Below are 13980 nucleotides of genomic sequence, written 5' to 3'. Positions count from 1 at the left end.
ATGGGTATCAGTGATTTCTAGTATTATAAGCGGATAATCTACGCCGTAGCTTCTGCTAGAAACGGTTTAAGACAGCCACGGTCAAAATGCCAAACACCAGGGGTACAGCCGACGTCCCATTTAGTCGGGGTCAGGTGAAACACCCCGATGTATAGACAAATGGAGTTCGTAGGAGTCGGTGCGAATTGGTGGAAGTTGGAGCCAAGAGCAAAAGGCTTTGGGCTTGATTCGACAAACGGCTATTTTAGTGGCTCAAATTAATATACAAACCTCGAAATTGGTCCGAGAAACTGGAGAATTGCGCATTTCGGAGCAGCCCGTACATTCCTGGCTGATCCTACATGGGAACACCTAAAGGCTGAGTCGCACCCGGTGCTCGTTCCATTCCTCCATTATAAAACCATAGGCAAAAACTTGTAAAAGCCCAGACTGTATACGAATACCTCAAGATACTTCAAATCATAACTTAGGCCATTTTTTTATATCCCCTGTGCGCGCCTTGAACCCAACAGGTCGTGCTGCAACAACTCCCAGTTCTACAGGCCTCTCGAAGCCAGGAAAAAAGCATCTCGGCTTCCTTTTCACAGTGCCAGAACTCATATAATCCTTGATATCTTGCTACGTGTTACCCAGATTCTCCTCGGATTAAGCCCAGATCAATACTCGTCTTGTGCCGCTACCACGATCACCTTGATCTGAACAAAAGCACTGATCCGTATTTCCGGCCCAAACTCAATCAGCCTCGGCTCCGAGCTCCACACAACACGGCTCACCACAACAACACACAATCCTCCACACAAACCCACCAAAGGCCGTTCGGGTGTTGTTGTTAAGGCGATTCATCCAGATCGTCAAGCTTTTACATCTGTTCTCACCAAATCCGGTGAATATCCATCAAGAACTCATTCCTCTTTGCTGAAGCTGGTCTGCTCTTGCTTACCCACAGACCATCATCATGTCCAGACTTAGGGTAATGTCAGGTACGTTATTTGTTCTGATCTGTTCCTCTCAGAGTCAGTTTACTGCGATCTTTTGCTAACTTCTTTCAGTGGGTAACAACCCAAATTTGGCCTTTTACAATTGGAGACTCTATGAGAGCAAAGGTTGTGATATCGATGTGATCACCAACGTCTCCGGCCTCTCCGATTCGAGCCCTACCAGCTTTAACTGGTCCTCCAAGCAATTTGGAACTTCAAGGTTCTCAACCTCGTCGATTTACTCTTCGTTGGACGGTTATCTCTCTGCTGGAAAGCGTGCTGCCTTTGACTTCATCCTTCTATCGGCCGTCTCTCTCCAGGAGCTCTCTGTTGTGTTCACAAAGTTACAACCGTTGATCCAGGCACAGATCGCAGCATCTGGTTTTGCGCCAACTGTGGTGATTGAATCAACAAATTTCGTGAACTTGGAGCCTTTCATCAAGGTGTCGCTTCAAATGGAACAGGTGATCGTGCTTTCTATCATGTCTGATTACGATGTTCGTTCTTCGGGCCCAAACTCCTATACCGTCTGTGATTCTAAGAAAGAGAGCGAGTTGGTGTATGTTGGTCGCAGTGGTGTTGATGCTAAGTACTCTCAGCGTGAGATTTCACTTATCAACCAGATCTCTGGATTGCTAGAGAGCGCGGGAATCGATGTCTACAAGCTCAGTACCCCAATAGAGTTCTTGTCTTACCAGTGGAAGTTTGCCCTGCCAAAAATTGCTCTTGAGCCGCTTTCAATCCTATTTGAAAGACCCTTTCCCCAGCAGCTCCAGCAGCAAATCTTGGCCAAACCACTCATCAGCGGGCTCATCGCTGAGGTGATTTCTGTTATCAAGACTATGGGATGTAAGCTCTTTAAGAGCTATGACACAGAACAGGCTTTGCTGGACAGATGCTCGCAATTGTATCCTGACCAAAAGCTTTCTGCTGATTACGCAGAGGCCCCCAAGATGTTTTACGACTTCTACAATCAGAACGAATTGTATCTGGATCTCCTTCTGTTACAGCCCATTTTGCTTGCGGATGATTTCCAAGTCAAGACCCCGTACCTGGAGTTCCTATATGCTATTCTGACTCAGTTTGTGAGTACCAATACTAGTACTCCAGAGTCTCCAACTTCGATCTTTTGGTTGAGAAGCACGGCAGCCAATGTGAAAGCGCTCAAGCTGAAACAACAGGAATTGGAGGCTGAGAATACTGCCCGTGAAGCCAACATTGAGAAATTGAATCAACCTCAGGTTCCAGTTCAATCGCAGCAACAGCAGCAGCCAATTCCTGCTCTCCAGCCAGCCCCTCAATTCCCGAATGGTTATGCTAATGGAAGTGCCAACGGTTATGCTAATGGAACTGCTAATGGAACTGCTAATGGCACTGTTAATGGCCATGTAAATGGAAACTCCAACGGTAACTTGAATGGCGCTGCTACTGTTGGCCCAGATGACGAGCTTGAAGACCTCAGTCAGATGGCTGCTGCTTATGTGATCAACGATCAGAGCCAGCGTAATTCGGTATCCGGACCTCAGGCAAAAGCTGTTGCCAACAACATTTACGCCCAGCAATCATACGCGAGGGAACACGGCTACACACAGCCTCAACCTCAGCCCCAGCCTCTACAGCCACCTTCTCCACAATACGACCAGTACGGAAATGTGATCAGATCTTTCCCTTCCCAGCAGGATCTCTACACGCAGCAGAGACAACAGTCTTTCTCGCAGCAACAACTGCAGCCTCAACTGCAGCAGGGTGGATCGTCTTCCCCGACTTTCCCTCCTCAGCAGCTGCCATACGGTCTTCCGCCTCAGGGACTTCCTCAGAACCAGCAGATCTTCTCCCAACCCAAGCAGCGTCGGTCTTCGGCAATGCTCTACTCAGATTACCAAGGCATGGAGCAAGGAGTGAACATGTCTCGTTTCAAGGCTACTTCTCGTAAAAACAGGAAGTCTGCTATGCCCAACATGTTGCCTGGATTTGGCGGCCCTGCCGGAATGCCTCGTCCTGGCCAGCCTGCTGGAGCTCCCCCTTCCCAGGGACCGGCTCCACAGTATGGACCGAACAACACCAGCAATGGAATGATCAGAAGTCAGCAATCTTTTAGCAACGGAAGGAGACCCCAGCAGCCACAGCCGCAATCGGCGGCCGTGAATCCAAACGGACTTGGAATCAGCAACGGATACCCTTCGATGCCTCCTCAGCAACCTTCTTCGTATTCGATCTCGCAACCTCAACAGCCCCAAGCTGTCAATGGTTACCAGCAGGGATCGAGCGGAAGTCTTTCCAGAGAAGACGATGATAGCAACGGATCATCAGCCGGAAAGGTGCAGCCTGGGTTCTTGCCTGTCCCTGAAGCCGTTCCCGTCGAAGGAACCCCACTAGGGTTCACAACTGCTACCAAGCCAGAGGAGGAGAAGGAGAAGAAAAAGAAGCGCGGCTTTTTTGGCAGAAAGAAGAAATGAAATCTGCGAGGTCAAAGACGATTCCACACAGGAAACTGCCAATTGGCCAAGAGAGCTTGAAAAATTCGTCAAATACCATGTGAAATTATCCATTTGGCAATGCCTATTGAGGACACCTTTTTCTTGTACCATTGTGATGTCATCATACCAACCTGTTCCATATTATATCATAAGTTGAAATCAAGTATTCATTGTTTTTAATGAGCCGAAGGCTTTGTAGATGATGACCAGACTAATACGGTCTTGGAGGTCACTAAGACGATTGAATGGCTATAGATGAAATCTGTGCCATGAGCTTCAATATCTTTCACGAAAAGGGTTTAATCGTGCTTTATAAATGCTCTACAAATGCTTTGCAAAAGCTTTCACTAGCTTTCACTAGCTTTCACTAACTACATTATCAACAGTGAATGCGCAGTTTTTGATTACTTAAAACAAATAAGGCTAGGCCCATTCTAACCCACTGGGCCATCCTGAGCCACCCTGAGCCGTTCTGGATTATTGTTCTAATGTGTAGTAAGCTTCCAGAAATACGGAAAAACATCAAGCTCGAAAAAAAAGTCAACAAAAAAAACAGAAAAAATCACCTGTTTGTCCCCGGAAAAATAACATAATCAATAAGAGTCGCGGCCGTCAACTTAAGTTCACAGCGAAAACTTGAGCCAATCCCAATCGCCGCTCAAAGTCTCACCCATCTGGGCTCCATCGAGTTTGGCAACGTCGAACTGGACAGCAGTTGGCTGAGCGGGCCTGGGCTTGGTAACTTTACCGTTGTGGACGGCTTTACGCGAGTTTTTGACCGATTGCGTAGAAGCCTTCCTCGCCATAGCAGGTGCGGAAACCATTGGTGAATCAAAACCCACGTCACTCAGCGGGGAGCCATCGAAGGAGCGTTTTCCTGCAGGCTGAATCTGAATCTGGGATTGCAGATTGGTGGGGGACGTCATCGCGTTGACGGAAGAAACAGAGGGGATCGTCGCCATCTTGACAGGTCTGTTGTCATTACCCGGATCCAAGGCATTACCCACGTTCGTGAGCGGCCTGATCACTCCGTGAAGCTTGAAGAAAAGTCCACATGCGTTGCACAGCAATTTATTGTCATTTGTCTTTCTCCACAGCGGGGTGGTCGTGGTGAAGCAGTTCTCGCAAGCAGTTTGCTTTTGCTGTTGCGGTGGTATCTTCGACGCAGCGCCGTTACTGTTCATGATCGAAGGCGAGAGCTGGTCGAATTGTGGGGGGAATTTGTCATTTGAGGAGTGATAGAGGCTTTGCGAGTTGGAATAAGCCCTCTTGCCTAAACCTGCCTTGGAAGTGTCTTCTTTGACAGAAATCTCCAGCGAGTTGATGTAGTTCGAAAGATGGAGGTTGGTGGAGTTTGCAGTGCCAGGGTTGACTGTTCTCTCTGGAGATACCCTGTTGGTCACATCCTCGTCAAACCTTGTGAAATCCAAGACATCAAACTCGTTAAAACCAGGGTCCACAAATGGAGCACCACCGGTATTGTTCAGAGAATCGAAGTTCACAAAACTGTCGATATTGAAGGCGTCGCTTGGATGGTTGTCGCCGCTGTTGTCATAGGCAAAAGAGGGGCGACGAGCCGCGGCAGCCGGGTGTGTATGTTGTGGCTGTTGTTGTTGATGGAGTTGGTGACCTTGTGGTATGAACTGTGAAAAAACCGAGTTCGAAGTCGAAGCAAGGCTGTTCGTCTCCGGCGAATAATGGTCGTTGCTGGTGTCTTTGTCTGCGATGTTGATTGGATTTGACCCCAGCTCCGGGTTTGCACTGGTACGGTATGGAGCAAATTCCTCGCGCGAGATCTTGCGAATGTGCTCTATGTAGTCGAACTCCGCATTGGATGGATCTGCGGACGACTTGGCGTGTTGCGCATGATTGTTAGCCATCGATAACCGCCTTATGGCACCTGGTCTAGTGTCTGGTTTGGCCACGCGATAGCCGGGCGAAGACGCACTCGTAGGCGACGCAATGAACGGTTTCGTAGATGCGGAAACCGTTCTGCGCTTGACATTGTCGATGCTGTTGAGACGCCACGAGAGGTTTAGAATGCGCTTGTTGTTGGGCAATATGGTGTTCTTGTCGTTGAACATCTTCCATATTTGCAGAGACGCATTATCGTGGGTGTCCCTTTCATGGGAGATCTCCTCCTTTAGATGCCGTATGGCAACTTCCGTGGCCGAGGAGCCGGCAGCACTGGACGCTGTAGGCTTGTTGGACATTTGCAACAGCCAGCTGACAAAGGGAGAGGCGAACGGCGGCTGAAAGCGTAGAAATATGAGACAAAACTGAGGCTATGAAGCGGAGGGCGGTGCTCAAAATCAAGGGCTCGCTCGCAGTCTCACGAAAGAGACAGAGGGACAGAAATTGGTTTGTTCTTAGGTGCTCTTGGAACAAGGGGACAGAGCGAAGGGGACTTTGGGCTCTTTGTTCTGAGGAGAACCTGGGATCACGTGTATTAATGGTACCGACGGCGTAAATCTGGGCGAGGTCTGCACGTCTATTATGCCACCTTGCTGCGGGAGTTTTGATTGGTTGTTGGCGGGGACTATCTAAATCTGGTTTGAAACATTTGTACGGGCACTACATAATGCAAGGCTGGCCTTTCCTTTTTGTATCCGGTCTCGACCATTGATGTGTACGCAAAGCTCACGAAAAGGTTTCAAAAAATGAGCCCAAAAGTTTTGTATATTTAGGGTCAGGAAGCTTTTATTGAGGGCTATGCGGTTTGATACTCCGTAGAAACAGTTTTATTTTGTCTGAAGATCGGTTAACATCACGCCTATCGTGATGCGCATGCAAGTTGTGGCCTGCAGATGGCCTGCAGGTGGCTTTTTGAGAGCAAACGGAGGAGATTGATTTCGAAAACCGTTTAGCAAGCGTCAAAAATTATTGAATTATCTTCTCAAAAATCTAGATCGTAACCCGAAAGGCAAAAAAAGAGCAAAAGACAACAAAGCAAGATATGCTTTTTTTGTTCAACATGTCGCCGCCGTAAACATGACGGGCTACGGGAAATGTACAGCGCTCTCGAATACATCACAAGCAATGTTAAGCGATCTTATTCAAGTAGGCATCCCGTTTGATCTCCAGTTCCTGTTCATGGATGGAATCATCTGTTCCATTAGTTTTGGTACACTTAGTCTCCTGATTGGCTGTTTCCGTTTTAGAATTGGCTGGAGCAAACTCGTTCGTCTCCGTTCCAGACTCAACAATATGACTGTTATTCTCAGGTGAGGTCACAGACACATTTTTCACAAAGAAGTTCACAACAAACGCAGCTCCTGCCAACCCTACCGAGAGATAATACACATTGCGATACTTTTTCAAGAGCTTATGTTGTTCCTCCACGGAGTCTCCAATCGTGACATCGCCAACAATTGACGACATAGCAGCAGAAGATGCAGCGACGAACAATTGGGCTGAGGTTAAGGCAGCACCTGATAACAGACCTTGCAAACTTAGAGGACATGACACCATCAATGAGTTCAAGGTGTTGACTAATGTCAATGCAACACCGATACCCAGAACGACCAACCCCATAAAACCAAATCTCCAATACGAGTGTGTATCGGCACCTTGTCTGCTCAAAAGTACTCCCGAAACCACGTTCAAGGCGGTACCCACAAAAATGCAATACTTTGGAGGGATTTTACCAAAAACTGCACCAACGATGAAAGTGCAAAAGAAAATTGTGATCGGGTTCGGGAAAGCTTGTAAGGCAGAGATGATAGCTGAGTGATGTGATACATACTGATATATTTCAACATTGGCCAGTGCTTGGGTGAACATAGAACCAAAGTTCAGTCCCATGATCATGATAAGTGGTATGAAGTTTGGAATTCTCCAGAGTTCGCCTGGAATCAGCAAGTCAGAGTTTCGCGACCATGCAAATTGTCTATAAAGACGCTTTTCCCACAGAAGAAATAGCGCAATCATGAGAACTCCAACTATTATTGGAACGTATGCCTTGGGAGATTTCCAACGATTACCACCTTCGGTCAGACCAGTGACCAATAACAGTGCACCACCAAGCATGACAGCGACCCCGTAGTGGTCCAGGTTTGATAACTTTGCAGGTGAAGTCGGAGTATGTTTCACGCACAGGAGTGAAAGAAATGAAGCCAAGAAGGCAAGACCAGCGAAAAGGAAAAAGACTCCTCTATAGCCAACTGAGGTGCTGTAGAAAGCCCCTCCAACGAGGAACCCAAAACTGGCTCCCATTGTTGTTACTGCGGTAATTCCAGCCAGTGCCATGTTCAAAGCCTTTCCGGTAAAAGTATGGCCAACAATGGCATAAGAGGACGGAATTGTCATTGCCGCGGCGATTCCCTGTAAAGCGCGAAACACAATGAGGACGTATAGGTTCTCAGCAACAGCAGTGACGAGAAGAAAGATTGCCAGCAAAAACAAACCTGTGGTGTATATGATATGGTGACCTACTATATCTCCTAGCCTTCCTGTGATCATGATGAAGCTTGAATAACACAGAGCATACGCACTGAGGGCCCAGCTGGCAGTCGGGTACGTTGCATCGTACTTTTCCTGAATCTGGGACAGCGTTGTCACGACTGCGGTAATATTTGAGGAATCTAGTAATTGCGATGTGGCCACCACGAAGAAAATCAAATACTGATTTTGGAAACGTTTTAAGTTCTTTTCTCGGAAGGCCTCAACTCGGTGCAAAAGGGTGTTGATGATGTTCATGATGTTGTTATTGATAAAAATTGCGCTTTATGAAACAGTACTCCGATTTTGCATACGAGACCCCTTTTCCAAGTTCGCGTCGTTTCCATGTTCTATATACTACCTCAGACCCGAGCCCTGTTGAATTGAACATACGACATCGGACTTGACTTATTAATGCACGGCTATTTCACTTTTACTGCACCATGCCCAATAGTATGTTCCCACTTTTTTTGAGATTCAGCCGTGCATTTGGTCCTTGCCCTACGGCGCATTGTGCTTTCCGGGAGAATGAAAACTTCAGATAACGCGGGGCATTCAGTATGTGAGTAGATCCAGTTAGGCTTTCGCTTGGTCACCGGTCTACGTGAGTGTGTAAAATTGTATGGTCATTTTGACAAGCTAGCGTGGACAGTATATACATATTTCAATCTGTTGCGTTTCGTTGGTCTCAATATGCTGCGCTCAGTTCAAATCGCGCATGCATATGAGGTCAAATTTTGCTGCTCTCAACTCGAAACTCGGAGCTCGGAGTTCAGAGTTCGGGGCTCGGAACTCAGCACAGCTTAAGGTTTCAAATCTTGGGCAACAACAAAGGTAGTGGAATACACACACAATTAATTAACACACTACCGGAGAACACATGTAAATATGTAGTTGCCAGCAAAAAGACCCACGTTTACCTTCAGTATCTCCCGGATTGCATCATGTATTTACCTAGTATTGTTTCAAGAGACGTGCATAGACTGTGGAATAGTCCCGAGGAGCAGGATGGTCAGCGTCAACCGTCGCTATCGGCATACACGGCGGATCGGCCTGGAGTGCTTGCTGAGCGGCATGCACAGGGTCTGGTTCTGCCGGATAGGCCGCAGTATCATCGAATTTCGCTGAAATTTAATCCGAGACTGGAGTATTTAGATCGACTGGTAGTTTGGGGACACGATGAATTGATCCCCTTGGGCGTGGGAAAGACAATGCGTGCTGTCCAGGAGGAACAGGATCGCGAAGAAGCACCAGTGGAAGAACCACAAGCTGTAGGCACTATGGAAAACTTCGATGCTGATGCTGAATCACTTTTGGTGGTGGAAGATGTGGTGGATCTTGACGACGACATTGCAAATGACGACAACAGTGTGTATCTGGACTATGAAGAAGACACCTCTTCAGCTGCAGAAAGACGAATGGATGATGGATTCATGGCCGGTGAAGAGTACGACGATGCAACTCAGGCCAGCGACTCTGAAGATAGAGGCTTTGAGGATGACGACGGTGACGTTTCCTGTGCGAGACTAAGAAGAGTGCACATAGGCCCTTCAACGGGTCTTGGTTCAACTGCTCATGCTTCAACTGCTACGGCAACCACAGTCGGATCCTCTACTATGACTCTAGCTGGAGCGCAATCGTCTGCATCTAGTAGCAGATTGGCCTCCGAAAAGGCCCCCGAATTTGCCGACGATTATGACTATGATATGACCTTTGATGAGTGAAATCTGATGAGTGGCTAGGCCATATGATTGACCTTTGATTTATGAATGATGTTTGATTAACTATTGCTATCTATTATAACACGGCCTAAACAACCGCATTTTGAACTGCCTTCTCTGTCCCCTCTTCCTTCTCGGCCACTTCTGCGTTCTTCTTCTCTGCATTCCGTACGACCTGGTCCACCTTCGCGCTCTGTAAGTGAATCCCCGGAACCATCCACTTTCCGCAACTGCATCGCGAGCCTTTCCAGCTGTAACCCCCGACCTTCCCTTGACATTTGGGACATGCGAGTTTGCCCTCGACCTCACCTTTATCCAGCTCCTCCTTCATCCAGGCCAGCCTTTCGGTGAAGAAGTGCGTACAATTGCTAGCGGCTTCTTCAGATTTCACTACATATCCCCATCTGTTGAGCTTGTGAAACTGGGCCTGGGCCGTTCCAGATTCTGGTGGAATATGCCTGATGAAAGAGCTGGAAAGCGCCAACCGTTGCCGACACCGCTTGCATCGCAACTCTCTTTCTGGTCCTGTATCTTCCACTTCATCCTCACCATATTCCAGTCTTTTTGTCCATTTCAAATACGTTTCGCTTTCCGTTACCTGCTCGTCTCCATTTTTCAGGATCTCTTCATATACACCAAGCTGCGAAACAAACCAACCGGCCGGATAGACATCCCTTTTGCGTTGAATAGCATGCAATGCCATTTCGCCACTAAGTCCATAGCAATGCATCAAATATGCAGCCACGAATGCCACCGATCGCGACGAACCTTGAGCGCAGTGCACCAACACGGAGCCCAAGCTCTTGCGACCCTTTCCTTGTCCATTGGCTATAACCTCACCATAAAGCGCCATGTCAATGAATTTATTACACTTGTCGATCCATTTCAACATGTCTGCATCTCTGTCATCCAAAATTGGGATCTGAAAATGTGAATATGGTGGGGACGTGTATTTGGAGGGCAGGTCTCCGGGGATCACCGAGACTATGTGCGTTATTCCGTATTTTCGCGAGAGACCCACCTGTTCATTGATGGGTCCTATTGACGAGATATAAATATTCCCTATTATCCGATGTATATCGTCTGACATGGTGGAGGGCTGTTGGCATGAAGGGAAGAAGGAGGTAGGAAGATTGAGGGAAAAGAATATTTTTTTAGCGTGAGGCTGCGGGATGTGCAGAGCACGACTGAAGAAAGATTAGAGATTAGACAAGAAATGGCTGATAGATTGGGAGTACCAAGTGGGATTTAAGATCAGAAATTTAGCCAATAACGATTTGTATCACTTTGTCTAGTGATTTTCAAGGTATTTTTCAAAATTTTTCTATTATTCCTTTTTTATTCGTTTGAATCTATACGTAGACAGAGCCAAGTGCATGTAACGGGGCTCAAAACCACCGCGAAACTTACTTGGGCCTAACCACCATGGCATATCTATCCCCCAGATCACAGACAAGAGCCAAAATCTGGCAAGCTACATCCTCATAATTTTTGCGAGAGAATTAATTGTATTCAGACCCTTCAGACTATGCGTTTGAGAAAAAAATTGAGTTGCTGGGATGGACGGGCGTGTTTATTAAAGCACACCCGTCACTTTTTCGAAGCGTCGCGCTTTCCTGAGTCATTGTTCGTGATATTATCTTGACCTGTGGATTTTGGTGATTTTGGCTCTGCATCGGCCTGAGCTCGGGAATTGTTGAGTTTCCGACGCTTGGTGAGCATCGATTGGTTGAGGTACAAGTTCGTGGACCCAGTCCCGAACATCATCACACTATCGCCTCCGTTTTTCGTGCTCTGGTCAGAAACAGGCGTACCAACGGACGAAGACTTGCTATCGTCTATTGTGCGTTTCTCACGAGTGGACTCACGAGTTTCTGGGGTCACCTCTTCGGACTTGAAGACGGTCTTTGGAGAAGGTGATCTCGTCATGGTGGTCTTATGACGCGGTTGACTCTGCTGGTTTTGCTGATTTGGTTGTGGTTGCGGCTGCGGTTGTGGAGCTCCATTTCCATTGGTGCCAGGAATTTGCATCTGTTGCTGTTGTTGCTGCTGCAACTGGAATTGGTGTCGTACAAGGGACTGCAAGGCAGCCTGTTGGTGGAATTGGCGAGGCTGTTGTGGTCTCTGCTGGGGCTGAGATTGGGGTTGGGGTTGTTGCTGAGGTTGTGGAGGTTGTGGAGGTTGTTGTTGTTGTTGCTGCTGCTGCTGCTGCTGTTGCTGTTGTTGTTGTTGTTGCTGTTGCTGTTGCTGCCTCTGCTTGAACGCAACCTCGCTATTGAAACTTGCCTTCTTAAAAGTTTCAAGAGCATTCAACGGACCAATACAGTCACTGGAAGTGTAGAACCCCATCAAAGTCTTCAGATGAGCCATCACATCGCTGATTTGCATCACACGCATCACGCTCTCCTGGAATCCAAAGTTTGAAAGGCTCTTGAATACCTCGAACTGCGACTTGGCCTCTCTAAGGTAAGCGGGCGAGTTCTTTGGGTTTTTGGAGTCACCAGAGCCTAGCTTGTTCTGCACCAGACTCTTCTCGATAGTTGGCCATTCTAGGCCAGGAATTGAGTGAAATACCTGCATCTCTAGCCAGTCGATCTTGAGCTGCTGATTGAACATGACACGTGCCATTCCATAGAGAGTCACGTAAGAGCCATCAGCATACCAATGTCTCATGGACATCCGTGAACACTCCAGATAGGTTGCACCAGTTGGAAGAACAGAAGCCTTCATGAGACTAGGAGTGATCTCGAATTTGGCCACTCCACTTTGGATGATACTGTAGTAGAATCGAGAGATCAAAGGCAGAGAGAAGTCGTATCTGCGCTGGTCATTTCCGTTTCGAAGAGTGAATGCCAGCATTCCAGACTCGCTGAAATACTCGTTGGCAACCTGTCTCCAGTAGGAAAGCCTTTCGGCATCGGCACGAAGTCCAGCCGACTCGCAGAACTCCAAGAATTTCAGCATTGCAAAGTTAGAGATCTGTTTTTTGAGTGTGCTCGAAGCAGGAACTCCATTCACACCCACAGGGACGGGACCAGGGTGCATGGGTGGCTGGCCTGGAACCGGTGTTGGTTTCAAGGGAATTCCCTGCTGGTGCTGCGGCATCTGTGGCTGAGGGAAAAAGCGTTGCTGCTGACCGTCTGCAGCCTTTTGTGGATAGTTACCCGGATAAATGGTCTGACCTGTATTCTGGACCCCGTTGATCATCTGCGGCTGAGGTTGTTGAGGATGGGGATGTTGGTGGGGATGCGGCTGGTCATTGGGCCCCATGACCACATGATTGTCACCCATCGGTATGCTCGAGTTAGAGGCTGCGGATATTGAATTTCGCGTCAGCGAGTCACCAACTGTGCCGTACGTCGCCTGGATCTGCTGCAATGTGGCCATCTGCTGTTGTTGCGACCCCACGGCCCCGGGCCGCATCATCATCATCATGGGGTTAGCCTGCTGGGGATGCGCGTAGAAGTGCTGTGGGGATTGGCCCGGGTTCCCTTGCTGACCCTGTGTTGGAACCACATGACTCTGACCAGGAGTCTGAATTTGTTGCCTCTGGGGAGGTGGGTGGGCCACCATGCCGGGCCCATGGGGATGGATGTTCCCATTCATTAGGTGCTGCTGCCCCATCATCAGAATATTGGGATCCACCATGCCCATGTTGTTGGCCATGGGCTGAGGAATCATGGAGTTATTTGAGACTGTGTTCATCACATTGGGACTTATTCCATTCATAACACCCATCATGTTGCCGTGATTGGTCGAAGAATTCACGTTCATCGGCATCGTGTTAGTGGGCGAAACGTTGGACGCTCTGTTGTTGAGGTTGGTACCGTTATTCATCTGTAAATCGATTCCCAGGCCAGTTAAGGCTGCGTCAGATGTTTCCAATTCGTTTCGGGCCGGTAGTTGGCGCGTAGATCGGCCTGACCGGTTCCGTTCTCAACAGGGGTTCTGGCGAAAATTGCACGCTTTGGGCTCAATCTCCAATCTTTGCAAATGCGGGATTTGGAATGCAAAATTTGCACACTGTTTGCGATCTAACTCTGATTAGCAGCAACAATCTTGGAATTGTGCAAAACGAGCTGGGGAATCTGGCAACACGGCACGGTTTTCAGTGGCTGACCGACACCGACCATAACGGTGCTTGAGGAGGACCAAAGCCTGTAAAGGGCGTGAGAATTGCGAGTACACTACCTTTGGAAGAATTGGGTGGGGATAGAGGGAGAAAAAGGACTGGGGAAGATCAGGGAAATATTAGATGATATAATAGAACATGGGTACATTTGGAGACTTTAATTTGCCCTTTGAATCTTCAAAATTCCAATTTTTGCATTCAATTTGGGCCTGTAGTTGGCGCTTCTCAGGGTG

At 48.0% G+C, this 13980-nt stretch overlaps 6 protein-coding genes across 6 annotated transcripts; 2 read left to right on the top strand and 4 right to left on the bottom strand.

Annotated features, from left to right (window-relative positions):
* Window positions 1–955: 955 nt before the first annotated feature.
* On the top strand, window positions 956–3433 carry KUCA_T00003827001 (uncharacterized protein; the record flags this gene model as incomplete). The annotated part of the gene is made up of 2 exons (XM_022602281.1): window positions 956–980; window positions 1050–3433. The coding sequence occupies 2 exons, from the start codon at window positions 956–958 to the stop codon at window positions 3431–3433; spliced, it is 2409 nt and encodes an 802-aa protein (XP_022459840.1).
* Window positions 3434–4077: 644 nt separating this feature from the next.
* On the bottom strand, window positions 4078–5667 carry KUCA_T00003826001 (uncharacterized protein; the record flags this gene model as incomplete). The annotated part of the gene is made up of 1 exon (XM_022602280.1): window positions 4078–5667. One exon carries the CDS (start codon window positions 5665–5667, stop codon window positions 4078–4080), a length of 1590 nt encoding a protein of 529 aa, XP_022459839.1.
* Window positions 5668–6496: 829 nt separating this feature from the next.
* KUCA_T00003825001 (uncharacterized protein) lies at window positions 6497–8152 on the bottom strand (the record flags this gene model as incomplete). Its single annotated transcript, XM_022602279.1, has 1 exon — window positions 6497–8152. One exon carries the CDS (start codon window positions 8150–8152, stop codon window positions 6497–6499), a length of 1656 nt encoding a protein of 551 aa, XP_022459838.1.
* A 686-nt stretch (window positions 8153–8838) lies between these two features.
* KUCA_T00003824001 (uncharacterized protein) lies at window positions 8839–9618 on the top strand (the record flags this gene model as incomplete). Its single annotated transcript, XM_022602278.1, has 1 exon — window positions 8839–9618. The coding sequence occupies one exon, from the start codon at window positions 8839–8841 to the stop codon at window positions 9616–9618; it is 780 nt and encodes a 259-aa protein (XP_022459837.1).
* Window positions 9619–9703: 85 nt separating this feature from the next.
* Window positions 9704–10705, bottom strand: KUCA_T00003823001 (uncharacterized protein; the record flags this gene model as incomplete). Its single annotated transcript, XM_022602277.1, has 1 exon — window positions 9704–10705. The coding sequence occupies one exon, from the start codon at window positions 10703–10705 to the stop codon at window positions 9704–9706; it is 1002 nt and encodes a 333-aa protein (XP_022459836.1).
* Window positions 10706–11205: 500 nt separating this feature from the next.
* On the bottom strand, window positions 11206–13452 carry KUCA_T00003822001 (uncharacterized protein; the record flags this gene model as incomplete). Its single annotated transcript, XM_022602276.1, has 1 exon — window positions 11206–13452. One exon carries the CDS (start codon window positions 13450–13452, stop codon window positions 11206–11208), a length of 2247 nt encoding a protein of 748 aa, XP_022459835.1.
* Window positions 13453–13980: the final 528 nt, after the last annotated feature.

Source organism: Kuraishia capsulata, genomic scaffold, assembly GCF_000576695.1.
Source record: "Kuraishia capsulata CBS 1993 genomic scaffold, Kuraishia_capsulata_scaffold_4, whole genome shotgun sequence".
Classification (NCBI taxonomy): Eukaryota; Fungi; Ascomycota; class Pichiomycetes; order Pichiales; family Pichiaceae; genus Kuraishia; species Kuraishia capsulata.
The sequence above is the reverse complement of the archived record's forward strand: the minus strand, read 5'-3'. Positions and strand labels throughout refer to the sequence as shown.